Below are 14,128 nucleotides of genomic sequence, written 5' to 3'. Positions count from 1 at the left end.
TTTTATTTACAGTTCAAATAGTGATTTATTCTCCCTGACATTAGGCCAGGTATGCAAAAGGAATGAGCATATGGAATGAGTTTAGCCCTATGAATTCCTGTCAAGGATCTCTCAGTGCCACCAGGGGATTAATTTCCATCTATAATATGATAGGAGAAAATTAGCTGGGCTCTATTCTGTTAAAATGCAAAGGCTAAACTGGAAACTGAGGTGACACTTTTAAAAGAGGTGAAGGATGTATATGTTTATTAATATTTTAACTTGAGCCAATAATCTCTCATTTCCCACTTCTGAAGATAATGCTAAGACCACCATCGATTACTGAGATTTGTCTAATACCCAAATTGATTTCTGTGGTCTTCCTTTTGAAATTTGAAGACTCCTTGGAGCAACATAATCCAGCATCGGGCCTCGGGGGCTTCTAGGTTTTAGCATGCTGCCCCGCAGCAGCTTTAGTGAATGGGCCTTAGACCCCTGGGCAGGCAATCATCAAAAGGTAACTTCATGGTCCCTGAGTAGCTGGAAGCTTATCATCTCAACTTCCAGGCAACGGTTTCATATTAACTATTCGATGAAATTTCAACCTCTGTTTTACCCTTGTTATTGACACATCTCACACTTGGTAATGAAGGCTGCTTCTTCCTTAAAATCCCCTATATTGCTTTTTATCCAATTTCTATCTTTGTCTTAGTGGTTTATCTTGGTATAGCTATATTTTTTCTTTTTTTGCCATTTTGTCTTCTATTAAAGAGAAGAGTTCCGTTATGATGTTTTATTTAATATACCTTCACATCTTTTAGATATTTTGTAGATGTTGCCTCATTTGCTCATTCCCTGACCTTATCAAAGTCTGATATCAAAATTTTAATATCCCTGAACTGTCTTCTTTACCCAAATTTCTTCACACTTTTCATAAATAAACACTTGTAAATCCTATTTTAACAATGGATTCCTTATCTATCTCCTAACTATTTAATATTGATTTTGTTAATTTCCATAACTTTAGCAACTAGCACCATCTCTGGCATCTCTATGAGGATTAAATCATTATATGCTTAGCGGACTAATAAAAACAAAAGTGTCCAATAAAAAATTATGGTAAGGTAAATATGTTAACTACATATTAAAATTAGCATGACTGCTGTGTTTTGAAGTAAAATAATAAAGTCAAGTAAAAATGAAGTAAAAAATAAGAAAATATTGATATGGATGCCAATAGAAAAGTATCATAAATAGAACTTACATGTGATATAAAATCATGTTTTAGAATTCAAAACAAAAAATAAAGAAGCCAAGTTTAAGTTAATAATAAAATATTATTTGTCCCTTAGAAATACAAGATACCTTTTTCTTTACATTTCATTCATTTTACTTAACAGAGTAAGATAACAAAAACTATAAATGAGAATGTACAACTGTTGAAAAGACAGAGATAGCACTTAGAATATTCATAGATAACATGGTTATCAACAAAAATAACAAAACATTACAAAGTTATTCTCAGGACATAGAAAATAATTTAAGGTTTATATTTCTGAAATAAATATGAAAATTCCAATCAAACTCTACTGAGTTACTATAGGGAATCTCTAAAATGTACAGGACAAAGTAAGTGAAGGGTAAATGGTAATGGCAAGCATGAGAAAAATGACTATGTGGGAGCAGTTTCCTCCACCATAGATCAAGACAGGAAGTGATAGATAATTGATGAGATGTTTTCATGTATGAGATGAGATGAGGTGTGATGAGAGATGGTATTGTTCATTGAGAGATAGAGGGGAGAGGAAGAGGGAGAAGAGAGGGAGAAGAGAGGAGAGGAAGAGGAGAGAGAGGAGAGGAGGGGAGGGGAGAAGGAGATAGAGGGGAGAGGAGAGGGATAGGAGAGAGGGAGGGATAGGAGAGAAGAGAGGGGAGGAGAGAGGACAGGGAAGGAGAGGACAGGAAGAGGAGACAGGAGAGGGAGAGAGCAAAGGGAGGGAGAAGGACAGGGAGAGGAGAGGGAGGAAGAGGGAGAGGGAGAACAGAGAGGAGAGGAGAAGAGAGGAGAGGAGAGGAGAGGAGAGGAGAGGAGAGGAGAGGAGAGGAGAGGAGAGGAGAGGAGAGGAGAGGAGAGGAGAGGAGAGGAGAGGAGAGGGGAGGGAGAAGAGAGGGGAGGGAGAAAAGGGGAGGGAGAAGAAGGGAGGGAGAAGAGAGGGAGAGGGAGAGGGGGAGGGAGAGGGGGAGGGGGAGGGAGAGGGAGAGGGAGAGGGAGGGGGAGAGGGAGAGGGAGAGGGAGGGGGCATGTAATGGAGAAGATTAGCTAGCTTGTAAACCAAAGTGCCTCTCTACTTACTGGATAATGTCTAAGGTAGGGATTTTTTAATACAGAAAGAAACATCTCCTCAATAAAGGATACTGGAAAACAAATCAATGAGTTAATTTTTAGTGTGATTATCCTTATTTTGTTGGTCTCTTTTTTCTGTTGTCTAGCTTTCTCTTATTCACTCTTTTCTTTCTTGTTCCTTTAGTTTTTGCTTTTCACTTTGGTACAGTGTGAGAAATAATTGTCATCAAACACTGGGCTTATTTTTCAATATTTAAATAGAGGTAAACTGATTGTATAGTGTATGGAAAGATAAATATACATCTTTTTAAAAACAACTGTATCAGGGGAGTTTCTGATTCCTTTGCAAATTTTACACTGAAAGAAGTCATTATATACCCTCATTAAATTGTGAGAAAAAAAATACTAATTTTTAAGGGTGTGTTGAAAACAAAGCTTCCTGAATCTTTTAATATTTATCTTCATCATAAATCTGACAATATACCATTATTTTATTTGAGATGCTATTCCCAGAAACCAGATATAATAAATGCTTTTGTGTGCACACATGGATATAGCATGCCAATTCTCTATCAATATTTGAACCTTAGCTTTGAGAATTAAAAGGCCTGATTCTCGTAATATGTAGTGTTGAAAATATACAAAGTGATCATTACTGTTTTTATAGATATTTTTCTCAAGAAATCTATCCCCTCCAGTGCCAGAAGCCCACTTACTACACTTCATTAATATTCATTTAATAGAGTGTTTTTGCACTTTAGGTTCAGTAAAAGCATGATGATGGGGGATAGCAGAATCCTCAGCCTTCAACAGTGATTACTGGGAGTGCATCCTGGCCCAGAGGCACAGTTGCCATGGTGATGCTACTGATCTGCCAAGACTGTTTCTCACTGTGGGTGGAAAGAAGCTCCCCTGCCAGCAACTATGTGGGATTCTGGCAGCTGGAGAGAATGCTGAAATGATGTGCTGGTTCTCCATATGGGAGCTCAAAAAGACTTCTTTAAATGCAGTAGGCAACTCTGCCCAGACTCCTAGGAAGAATGAGTTTGATGAGGATGTAGTCCTTTACAAGCTCAATATGTCCCCAGTGAGACACTTAAGGATTTAAATTTGAACAAAAGTTTTGCAGAGGGTCAACACTTAAATTTTTCTACTCTGAATATTTCTGCCATACAGAAATGGAAATTTACAGGCACTTGTATTTGTCAGCAAAGGTAACATCATTCTGAGTAACTTATATGGCAATGCTTAAACATGGAATAAGGATATATTTTGTGTATTAACTCAGGGTCCTCAACTTTGGTTTTCTCTAGTGTTAGAGTTTGTCTTATACGTTTCTAAATTTGGAAGGTGCTAGCAAGTTAAATTTGCAGTGGATGTTCTGGTTTATGAGCACATTTCTTCTTGGGGAGATAAAACCTGGCACAGAAGCTAATATTGCCCAGATAATGCACAGTAGACTAAAGATGAACTAAGTACAAACTAGTTCTAATTTTATTGGGAATAAAATTAACCAGAAGCCCTAAGTGACCATTTTGGTAATACATTTTATGTTTTTATTTTATCTGTTTTTAAGTTACACTGGTTTCCTATTTATTGTCCTGTAAAAATCTATGCTCTAGGATTAAGCGAAGGCAATGGCATTCAATATTTATTATCTTTTCTTTGTCTTTGACCTCATAAGCAGATGATTACGTTAATCATCTGCATTTCATTTTAACATCATAAGGAGTCTGCAGTAGAATCCTTCCATGACTATCAAATGCTTTGAGAATAGAAAACATATAAACAAACAAACAACCAGAACCACAAAACTCGGATTCAAATTCATTGCAGCCATTTGGTGAACTTGACAGACTAGGAGGTCATTCCTCTTGTTAGTACTAATTTTGCTGGTTTTCCCCTTTAATTTTAAGTAATTACTGAGATGGAAAGGAGATATTATTGAAAGTTTTTTTCCTGCCATCCTGTTAGTCTCTACCCAAAACTGGGCTCAATGACATTCAGATACTACACACACTGGTCTCAGCCATCTGTTGGTGATTTTTTTTTTCTACTATATGAAGTTTCAAGCTGTTCTAACCTTTTCTACTTTCCTATATTCATATTCTCTCTCTCTCTCTCTCTCTCTCTCTCTCTCTCTCTCTCTCTCTCTCTCTCTGTATGCGTGTGTGTGTGTTTAGGATACATGTTCAGGAAATAATTGTTGCTTCACAAGAAAAAGCAACAGAACTGGGGAGGTAGTTGAGATCCTGTATAAATTTCTTTTGAAGGAAATCTTATGGGTTACGATGCTCTAAGCCTGTTTAATGAGCTATATCAAAATAATACACTAGGTCATTCTCCAAACATAAAGTCACTTTGCAAAGGAACTTTTGAATCTCCTGTTTTACTTTATTGTATATAAAAAATTAAAGATTTAGATTTATATAATAACCAAAAAGTACTATAATCTGAAAGACAAATTCCTCCCAAATATGTAACTTTTTAGCCCTGATACAGTGCTGCCATTGAAAGGTCTAAGAACTAACCTCATATGACAGGAAACAATTAGAATGTAGACCTACTAAAAATATTACATAGTTATCCTCAGGCCAAGTATATAAAGTGTATATGGAGCAAATGAATTTCACACTGAAGTATCAATGCCATCCTCATGTGTAATGAGAGCAGCTTACATTTATGGAGTTCTTTGTTGTGCAGTATTATTTTTATATATTGTCTCATTTTATCATCACAAGAACAGTATAAGGTCATCCTCTTATTTTCCCACTTATTATAAGATCAAAAGATTGAAGCTGTTAAAAATCACAGTGATGGGATCAGTATTATGCTCTACCTGTTCTCTGCTTTCAACTGTGTCCAGATATTTTTTCATTTATTTTCAACCAAAACCTATAAATAGATTTTTCATTATGAGTCACTCTGTAAGTAGCACACATATATGAACTCAGAACTCAACTTTAATTCCTTTATTATTTGAAATGTATCTAATGCTTCCTGGTTTTTTTTCTTCTCTAACTTTTGGATTTTGTAGGTCAAAACTCGGTTAGTTGGATTTGCAGAGTACTACAGTTTTCAAATAATAGTCTGAAAATTGCAGAGATAGTTCAAAGAAATAGATATTACTTAAGTAAAAAACCCTGAACTGCGAGAGCAATGAATTCAAAGCAGGATGATATGCATGCATGTGTGATGATTTATAATGAGTATGGTTAGAAAAGAAGAGCTTTGGTTGGACTAGGGTAGAAAATGAAATCATGAACCTTGAAAGCATCCACTTGATGGTGGAGAATGGACTATGACAATGGACTTCATCTTCATTCTTTTCAAGACCCTCTAGGGCTTGATTTAATGTGGTTGACCTGGGATCATCTATCATTACTAATACTATGTCCTATAGGGTTGAGGTCATAGAAATATTTTACCAAGATGAATAAATAACATGAATTTTCCTTCTTTTTTTTTTCCTTTCTTTTTCTGTTGCTCTTCTACAGGCTGCTTCGAGTGCTGCATTAAATGCCTGGGAGGTATTCCCTATGCTTCTCTGATTGCAACCATCCTGCTGTATGCAGGTGTTGCCCTGTTCTGTGGCTGTGGCCATGAAGCCCTTTCTGGAACAGTCAACATTCTGCAGACCTACTTTGAGTTGGCAAGGACTGCTGGAGACACACTGGATGTTTTCACTATGTAAGTCACTCTTTACATCCACCTTTTGGGAAGTGCATTATGTTGTTTACGGTTTTATCCTAAATAAATATAGGTCTAGCTAGGTAAGGAGATTCTGAGAAAAAACTAAAACAAACCAACAGCAAACAAACAAAAATAAAATACCTTCATGAGGCAAACATGATTCAGAAAGAGGTTGCTCTATCAACCAACTCAAAGTACTTTGCATAGAATATGATATTGCCCGCGCTTTTGTCCCCCCTGGTAAGAACACCCTCAGGGCAACCGGAATCTTCTGCGGCAAAAGCTTTATTGCTTACCCCTTCAGGAGCCAGTGGAGTAGAGAGACAGAGAGAGAGAAAATGGCGGAAACCCTACCCTTTTATGGAGGACTGTCCTCCGCCTCGGACGTGTCACTCCCTGATTGGCTGCAGCCCATCGGCCGGAGTTGTCATCACGGGGAAGGCAGAGCACATGGCGTGGAAAGCTACCCCGGCACATGCGCAGCTTGCTTGTTTACTACTTAGAATATGGGTGTCAGCGCCATCTTATAATGGCGAATGTGAGGGCAGCTCCTTACAATATGAGGCCAAATTAATAGAGGTTTTACCAAGGCTTTTACATGAATTAAATTACCATGAAGCAGGAAAATTTTGCCTTGCTATTTGAATTTGAACAGACTCTTTTTTTTTCAATTAAGTATTTTCCTCATTTACATTTCCAATGCTATACCAAAAGTCCCCCATACCCTTCCCCCCACTCCCCTACCCACCCACACCCACTTTTTGTCCCTGGGGTTCCCCTGTACTGGGGCATATAAAGTTTGCAAGTCCAATGGGCCTCTCTTGCCAGTGATGGCCAACTAGGCCATCTTTTGATATATATGCAGCTAGAGTCAAGAGCTCTGGGGTACTGGTTAGTTCATAATGTTGTTCCACCTATAGGGTTGCAGATTGCTTTAGCTCCTTGGGTACTTTCTCTAGCTCCTCCATTGGGCGCCCTGTGATCCATCCAAAGCTGACTGTGAACATCCACTTATGTGTTTGCTAGGCCCCTGCATAGCCTCACAAGAGACAGCTATATCAGGGTCCTTTCAGCAAAATCTTGCTAGTGTATGCAATGGTGTCAGTGTTTAGAGGCTGATTATGGGATGGATCCCTGGATATGGCAGTCTCTAGATGGTCCATCCTTTTGTCTCAGCTCCAAACTTTGTCTCTGTAACTCCTTCCATGGGTGTTTTGTACAGAGGACAGAGGAAGGCACAAATCTAGGGTTGGGTGTTAATTTAGGAAAGTTATAAAATTCTAAGCAAGATTAGATACTTCAAAATTTTAACCCAGCCATGAATATAATATTATCTTACTTTCTCTACATCACAGGAAATATTGTAAATATTGTTAAGGATTCTTGAGATCTTCTCTAAGATAAAAAATAAATACTGAGCAGCATTTCTGAAAATATAAATTGTGGGTTTTGCTCCCCTAAAACATAAACTATTAGGGTAAAATTTATGATGATGTTGAAATAATATATTTTTGTAAACCTAACTCAAGCAGTCTGGAAGTGAAAGTATTTTTTTTTCCTGGTTTCAGCCTGTTTAATAGTATAGATAACTAGCCTTTAGGATTTACTTACAGGAGGATTCATTTCCAACTAAGTTATTCTCATCACCTATTGTGTGGTTTCATAATCATAGGGAGAAATTCCTTATTATTGTACATTTTTAAAATACAAACTCTCTGTCCTGAAACCACGCATGTTTGTTAGCTTTGACACTGCTTGCATTTATTTGATGCTGCTTCATTATATAATTTTGGAATACTCATTTCTTTTCTTTCTTATTATCCTTCCTGCATACTCACACTTTCTGGAATCAGATTATTTATATTTTCAAATTGTACTGGCTGTGAGGTGGTTTGTGGTACCATTGCTCTTTAACCACATCCTTCTGGGTAAAAATAATCAACTGCAATTCTGATTTATCCAAGTCCATTCTTGGTGTCATACTAAGATCTAAAAATTCCTTAGTAGCAGAAAACTATCCTATAACTATACTATCAAAACTATGCAGTCTTAAGGGCCAGGTGTAGTACCTGGCACCTTTAATCTCAGAACTTGGGGAAAAGAGGCAGGTGGATCTCTGTGAGTTTAAAGCCAGCTTCAGTCTACATAGCTTCAGAGCTTCATAGAAGACCCTGTCTCAAAAACAGTATACAATGTTGCTAAATTTCTTTATTATCTGTAAACTATAAGCAGATTGTTTTCAACAGTATGTTTAATAAGTTGAATCATTGGGGTAATTAATGTTAATAATTCCTTGTGAAAACAAAGAGAATAAGGTTGTACATTCGTGTCATACGATAGAATCACAGTTCTCTATTCTGTGCGATGAAGGGTATATTATTCCAGACGATGAAGCAGCAGAAATTTTAAGGAAAAGTTATTTAGTTTTTATATATTTACCATAAATATTTGGATATTTTAAACATTGATAAATTCCAATCACTAAAGTTGAAATATAATGAAGGTTTAGCCCTCCCACAAACAGAGATTAGGAAAAGAGAAGATTTCTAAGCAGGGAGACCAGCCAAGACATGTGGCAAATCTCTAGGAGCTCAGCTACTCAAGAGGTTGGAATAAGGTGAATATCAGGTTCAAATCCTACCTGGGATGCAGAGAACATTCAATGCCAGCCTGGGAAAATTAGCATGAGTCTTACTCAATATTGAAATCACAAATTGAGCTGAGGGTAGTGACATGTGATAGAACAATTGTTAACACTCATGTTGTATGTATGGAATCCTCATCTAATATATATGAGAGCCAATCTTCAGTACTGTAAAACTAGGAAAAAATTATTAAAAACTACAATCCACATATCTGAATTATTATGTCCCCCAAACTGGCAAATGATACTTGCTAATACTTACTAGCAAATTAAAAGTTGTCCATTTCATATTTTAACATTATATCTCAAACTATTTTAGATTAGCTTTACCCATTTAATTAAATAATAAATATATATTCCTATGATCTATTGTCATAGAGTTAAACATTACCAAACACAGAAAACCAAATCTTCATAGCAATCAGCCTTTTAGATTTACATTGCCAGAAACATCTTTTGTTTATAGTTCATACTCATATAATTCATATGGAATGTATTATGCTATCTCAAAATCCAACTGGGTAAGCAGGGCACAGTGGTTCACACCTTTAATACCAGCACTCAAGAGGCAGAGGCAGGCTGACCTCTGAATTCCAGCCCAGCCTAGTCTACATAGTAAGTTCCAGGACAGCCAGAGCTACACAGTGAAACCATATCTTGGGAGGAATGAGGAGAGAAGATGAAAAAGGAAAGGAAAATCCAACTGGGTTATTGCTACTTAGTTCAAGAGAGTTTTCTTAAGAGGATTTCATGGACATATTTTAATGTGATAAAACTGAGATTTTCTTTTTAGTTATATCTCAGCTTAGCCTGGACAAAATATGTTCTCACTGTTCATTATTTTAAGTTACCACAGATGTCTTTGAATCCACAGTTCCCTATATTTAGTCTGAATTCAAATTGCTTTATAGAGTTATAGCACATAAAGTTTGTAAGGAGGCATAAGACTAATAAATGACTATAAAATAATGTATTCAATATTTAGACAACAAACATTAAAATGTCAAAGGATTTCTGTTCAAGCCCTGAGGGTAATATCTGTGGAAGTTTGGGAAAGTGAATTTAGAGGAGACTTTGGATTCTACATTTTTTAAATTTTTAATATTTTTTATTACATATTTTCCTCAATTACATTTCCAATGCTATCCCAAAGTCCCCCATACCCCCCCCCACTTCCCTACCCACCCATTCCAATTTTTTTGGCCCTGGCATTCCCCTGTACTGGGGCATATAAACTTTGTGTGTCCAATGGGCCTCTTCTACATTTTTATAGTTTTACAGTTGATCCTTTTTGTGAGAAATTAAGTGTAAGACCAATACAGAATATTTGAATGAAAAGAATAGTATATTGATTGGAGGAGTCCAAATTATTTCTTGTGATAGTGTGATTCCTTAAGTTCATTATACAGGCCTCATGGAGCTTAGAAAGATATTAGGGAAACAACACCGTTCTCAATAGTCACAAATAATATAAAATACCTTGGCGAGACTCTAACTAAGGAAGTGAAAGATCTGTATGATAAGAACTTCAAGTCTCTGAAGAAAGAAATTATAGAAGATCTCAGAAGATGGAAAGATCTCCTATGCTCATGAATTGGCAGGATCAATATAATAAAAATGGCTAGCTTGCCAAAAGCAATCAACAGATTTAATGCAATCCCCATCAAAATTCCAATTCAATTCTTCAACAAATTAGAAAGGGAAATCTGCAAATTCATCTGGAATAACAAAAAACCTAGGATAGCAAAAACTCTTCTCAAGGATAAAAGAACCTCTGGTGGAATCACCATTCCTGACCTAAAGCTGTACTACAGAGCAATTGTGATAAAAACTGCATGGTACTGGCAGAGTGACAGATAAGTAGAACAATGGAATAGAACTGAAGACCCAGAAATGAACCCACACAGCAATGGTCACTTGATCTTCGACAAGGAAGCAAAAACCATCCAGTGGAAAAAAGACAGCATTTTCAACAAATGGTGCTGGCACGACTGGCGGTTATCATGTAGAAGAATGCGAATTGATCCATTCCTATCTCCTTGGACTAAGGTCAAATCTAAGTGGATTAAGGAACTCCACATAAAACCAGAGACACTGAAACTTATTAAGGAGAAAGTAGGGAAAAGCCTCGAAGATGTGGGTACAGGGGAAAAATTCCTGAATAGAACAGCAATGGCTTGTGCTGTAAGATTGAGAATCTACAAATGGGACCTAATAAAATTGCAAAGCTTCTGTAAGTCAAAAGACACCATCATTAAGACAAAAAGGCCACCAACAGATTGGGAAGGTATCTTTACCTATCCTAAATCAGTTAGGGGACTAATATCCAATATATATAAAGGACTCAAGAAGGTGGACTCCAGAAAATCAAATAACCCCATTAAAAAAATGGGGCTCAGAGCTAAACAAAGAATTCTCACCTGAGGAATACCGAATGGCAGAGAAGCACCTGAAAAAATGTTCAACATCCTTAATCATCAGGGAAATGCAAATCAAAACAACCTTGAGATTCCACCTCACAACAGTCAGAATGGCTAAGATGAAAAATTCAGGTGACAGCAGATGCTGGCGAGGATGTGGAGAAAGAGGAACACTCCTCCATTGTTGGTGGGATTGCAAGCTTGTACAACCACTCTAGAAATCAGTTTGGTGGTTCCTCAGAAAAGTGGATATTGTACTACCGGAAGATCCTGCAATACCTCTCCTGGGCATATATTCAGAAGATGTTCCAACTGGTAAGAGGGACACAAGCTCCCCTATGTCCATAGCAACCTTATTTATAATAGCCAGAAGCTGAAAAGAACCCAGATGCCCCTCAACAGAGGAATGGATACAGAAAATGTGGTACATTTACACAATGGAGTACTACTCAGCTATTAAAAAGAATGAATTTATGAAATTCCTAGGCAAATGGATGGATCTGGAGGGTATCATCCTGAGTGAGGTAACCCAATCACAAAAGAACTCACACAATATGTACTCACTGATAAGTGGATATTAGCCCAGAAACTTAGGATACCCAAGATATAAAATACAATTTGCTAAACGCATGAAACTCAAGAAGAACGAAGACCAAAGTGTGGACACTTTGCCCCTTCTTAGAATTGGGAACAAAACACCCATGGAAGGAGTTACAGAGACAAAGTTTGGAGCTGTGTCAAAAGGATGGACCATCTAGAGCCTGCCATATCCAGGGTTCCATCCCATTCTTAGCTTCCAAATGCTGACACCATTGCATATACTAGCAAGATTTTCCTGAAAGGACCCAGATATAGCTGTCTCTTGTGAGGCTATACAGGGGCCTAGCAAACACAGAAGTGGATGCTCACAGTCAGCTATTGGATGGATCACAGGGCCTCCAATGGAGGAGCTAGAGAAAGTACCCAAGGAGCTAAAGTGATCTGCAACCCTATAGGTAGAACATTATGAACTAACCAGTACCCCAGAGCTCTTGACTCTAGCTGCATATATATCAAAAGATGGCTTAGTTGGCCATCACTGGCAAGAGAGGCCTATTGGACTTGCAAACTTTATATGCCCCAGTCCAGGGGAAAGCCAGGGCCAAAATGTGGGAGTGGGTGGGTAGGGGGGTGGGTGGGAGGGTATGGGGGACTTTTGGGATAGCATTGGAAAAAGTAAATGAGGAAAATACCTAATAAAAAGTATATAAAAATATCCTAAAGTTTGGTCACATGTAACTTGACTATTAAATAAAACTCTCTATAATTTATTTTAAAATTTTTCATTAGATATTTTCTTCATTTACATTTCAAATGCTATCCCAAAAGTCCCCTGTACACTCCCTCTGCCCTGCTCTCCTACCCATTCACTCCCACTTCTTGGCCCTGGCATTTCCCTGTACTGGGGCACATAAAGTTTGCAAGACCAAGGGGTCTCTCTTCCCAATGATGGCCGACTAGGTCACCTTCTGCTACATATGCAGCTAGAGACACAAGCTCTGAGGGTACTGGTTAGTTCATAATGTTGTTCCACCTATAGGGTTGCAGACCCTTCAGTTCCTTGAGTACTTTCTCTAGCTTATATTTTAATTTTAAGGGCTGTATTTTATTTTAAAAAATAATAGTAAGGGTTCAGGATCTGATAATATTGATTTATAGACAGAGTCCATTTTGAAGATATTTTATCTTTGACATTATATTAATGTATCAAAATTAGTTTTCCAGATTATGAATTATTTAATCCTTTAAAAATGAAGTAAGCACTGATCTGAAATAGAGTCAACATTTTATTCCCAACTAACCTTATAAATTTATATTGTCTACATTTTTATTTGTCGTGTTTATTTTTGGGGAATTATTAAAAAGTAAAACAGGGACTGATATTTTAATGGTTGAATCAAGGAGATAAGATAAGGCTAAGGCACAATAAATTAAGGCTTTGAAGCTAGGGTAGTCTGTAAACTTTCTCTACTCATCTGCAGTGTTGGTAGGCAAACCAAACACTTGCACCTTCTACTTACAATAATGGTTCAATAGCCAACAAACTAAGAGTTTTTGTAGATTACTGATTAGCCTTGGAGATCAGAGCATTCTTTATTTCATAGATAAAACTAGTGTTAAAAAATCTTATTGAATTAATGACTTCTGAAATAATAGGCAAATAATGTGCATTTTTACAAAGCATTTTTTTAAAAGATGCTTTTACAAAACCAGAAACGATGATTCTTAAAACTAAGAAATTGATTCTTTCACAGTTTTAGAGGTCAAAAATCTGAAGCAGGTCTTACTAGGTATATTGCAATGGGCTGAAATCAAGATGCTGGCAAAACTGGGCTCCATCTGGAATCTCTGGAGTTGTTCCATCTCACACAAGCCACCTGCATTCTTGGCGCCTTGTCCCTTACCATCTTCAGAGCTAGGCATGTGGCATCCTGGAAATCTCTGAATTTTATAGTGACATTCTTCCTCTTTCATTTTAAAGATTCACACTATTATATTGAACCCACCCCTTTACTTCAGGATATATTTCCTCTCTGGTGATCATTAAACACAACTGAAAATCCTTCTGAGCATACAAAGGGCCTCATGTGCACTTGCTGGGAAGTAGCATATAGATACCTTTGAAGGCCACTATTCTTTACACCACTGGTAAAAGTAGAGAGTAGGGAAAATGCATCTCCCCATACTGTAAAATATGTTATAACTTTGAAAACCACTGAAAATATGTTCTCTTTAATGTCATAATGTATTGCTGAAGTGCAAGTTTTCAAAGTAATAGAATTAAAATTTATATAAGAAATTGAAAGGATAAATGCTGATAACTGCTTTTCTTTTTACTCCATTTCTACACAGAAAGCACATGTTATTTTTTAATTTTAAGTGGTTTTATAAACAAACATTGAGAATTTTGAAAGGATTTACAAGGAGATAAAAAGTCTGAGAGGTGGGATATTACAGAGGGTCATTTTGTCAGTAAACTTAATGGGTTCAGACCTTCATGAATGCAAA

General features: G+C 37.0%; 1 protein-coding gene across 2 annotated transcripts in view; it reads left to right on the top strand.

Moving 5' to 3' along the window:
- The window catches only part of Gpm6a (glycoprotein M6A), a 257,772-nt gene that overhangs the window by 230,029 nt on the left and 13,615 nt on the right, over positions 1–14,128 (top strand). For both annotated transcript variants that reach the window (XM_021169730.3, XM_021169729.3), the window contains exon 2: positions 5,821–6,013. In XM_021169730.3, coding sequence (XP_021025389.1) covers positions 5,821–6,013 — 193 coding nt within the window. The remainder of the gene's footprint in view (positions 1–5,820; positions 6,014–14,128) is intronic.

Source organism: Mus caroli, unplaced genomic scaffold, assembly GCF_978045245.1.
Source record: "Mus caroli unplaced genomic scaffold, Mus_caroli_1 scaffold_10, whole genome shotgun sequence".
Lineage (NCBI taxonomy): Eukaryota > Metazoa > Chordata > Mammalia > Rodentia > Muridae > Mus > Mus caroli.
The sequence above is the reverse complement of the archived record's forward strand: the minus strand, read 5'-3'. Positions and strand labels throughout refer to the sequence as shown.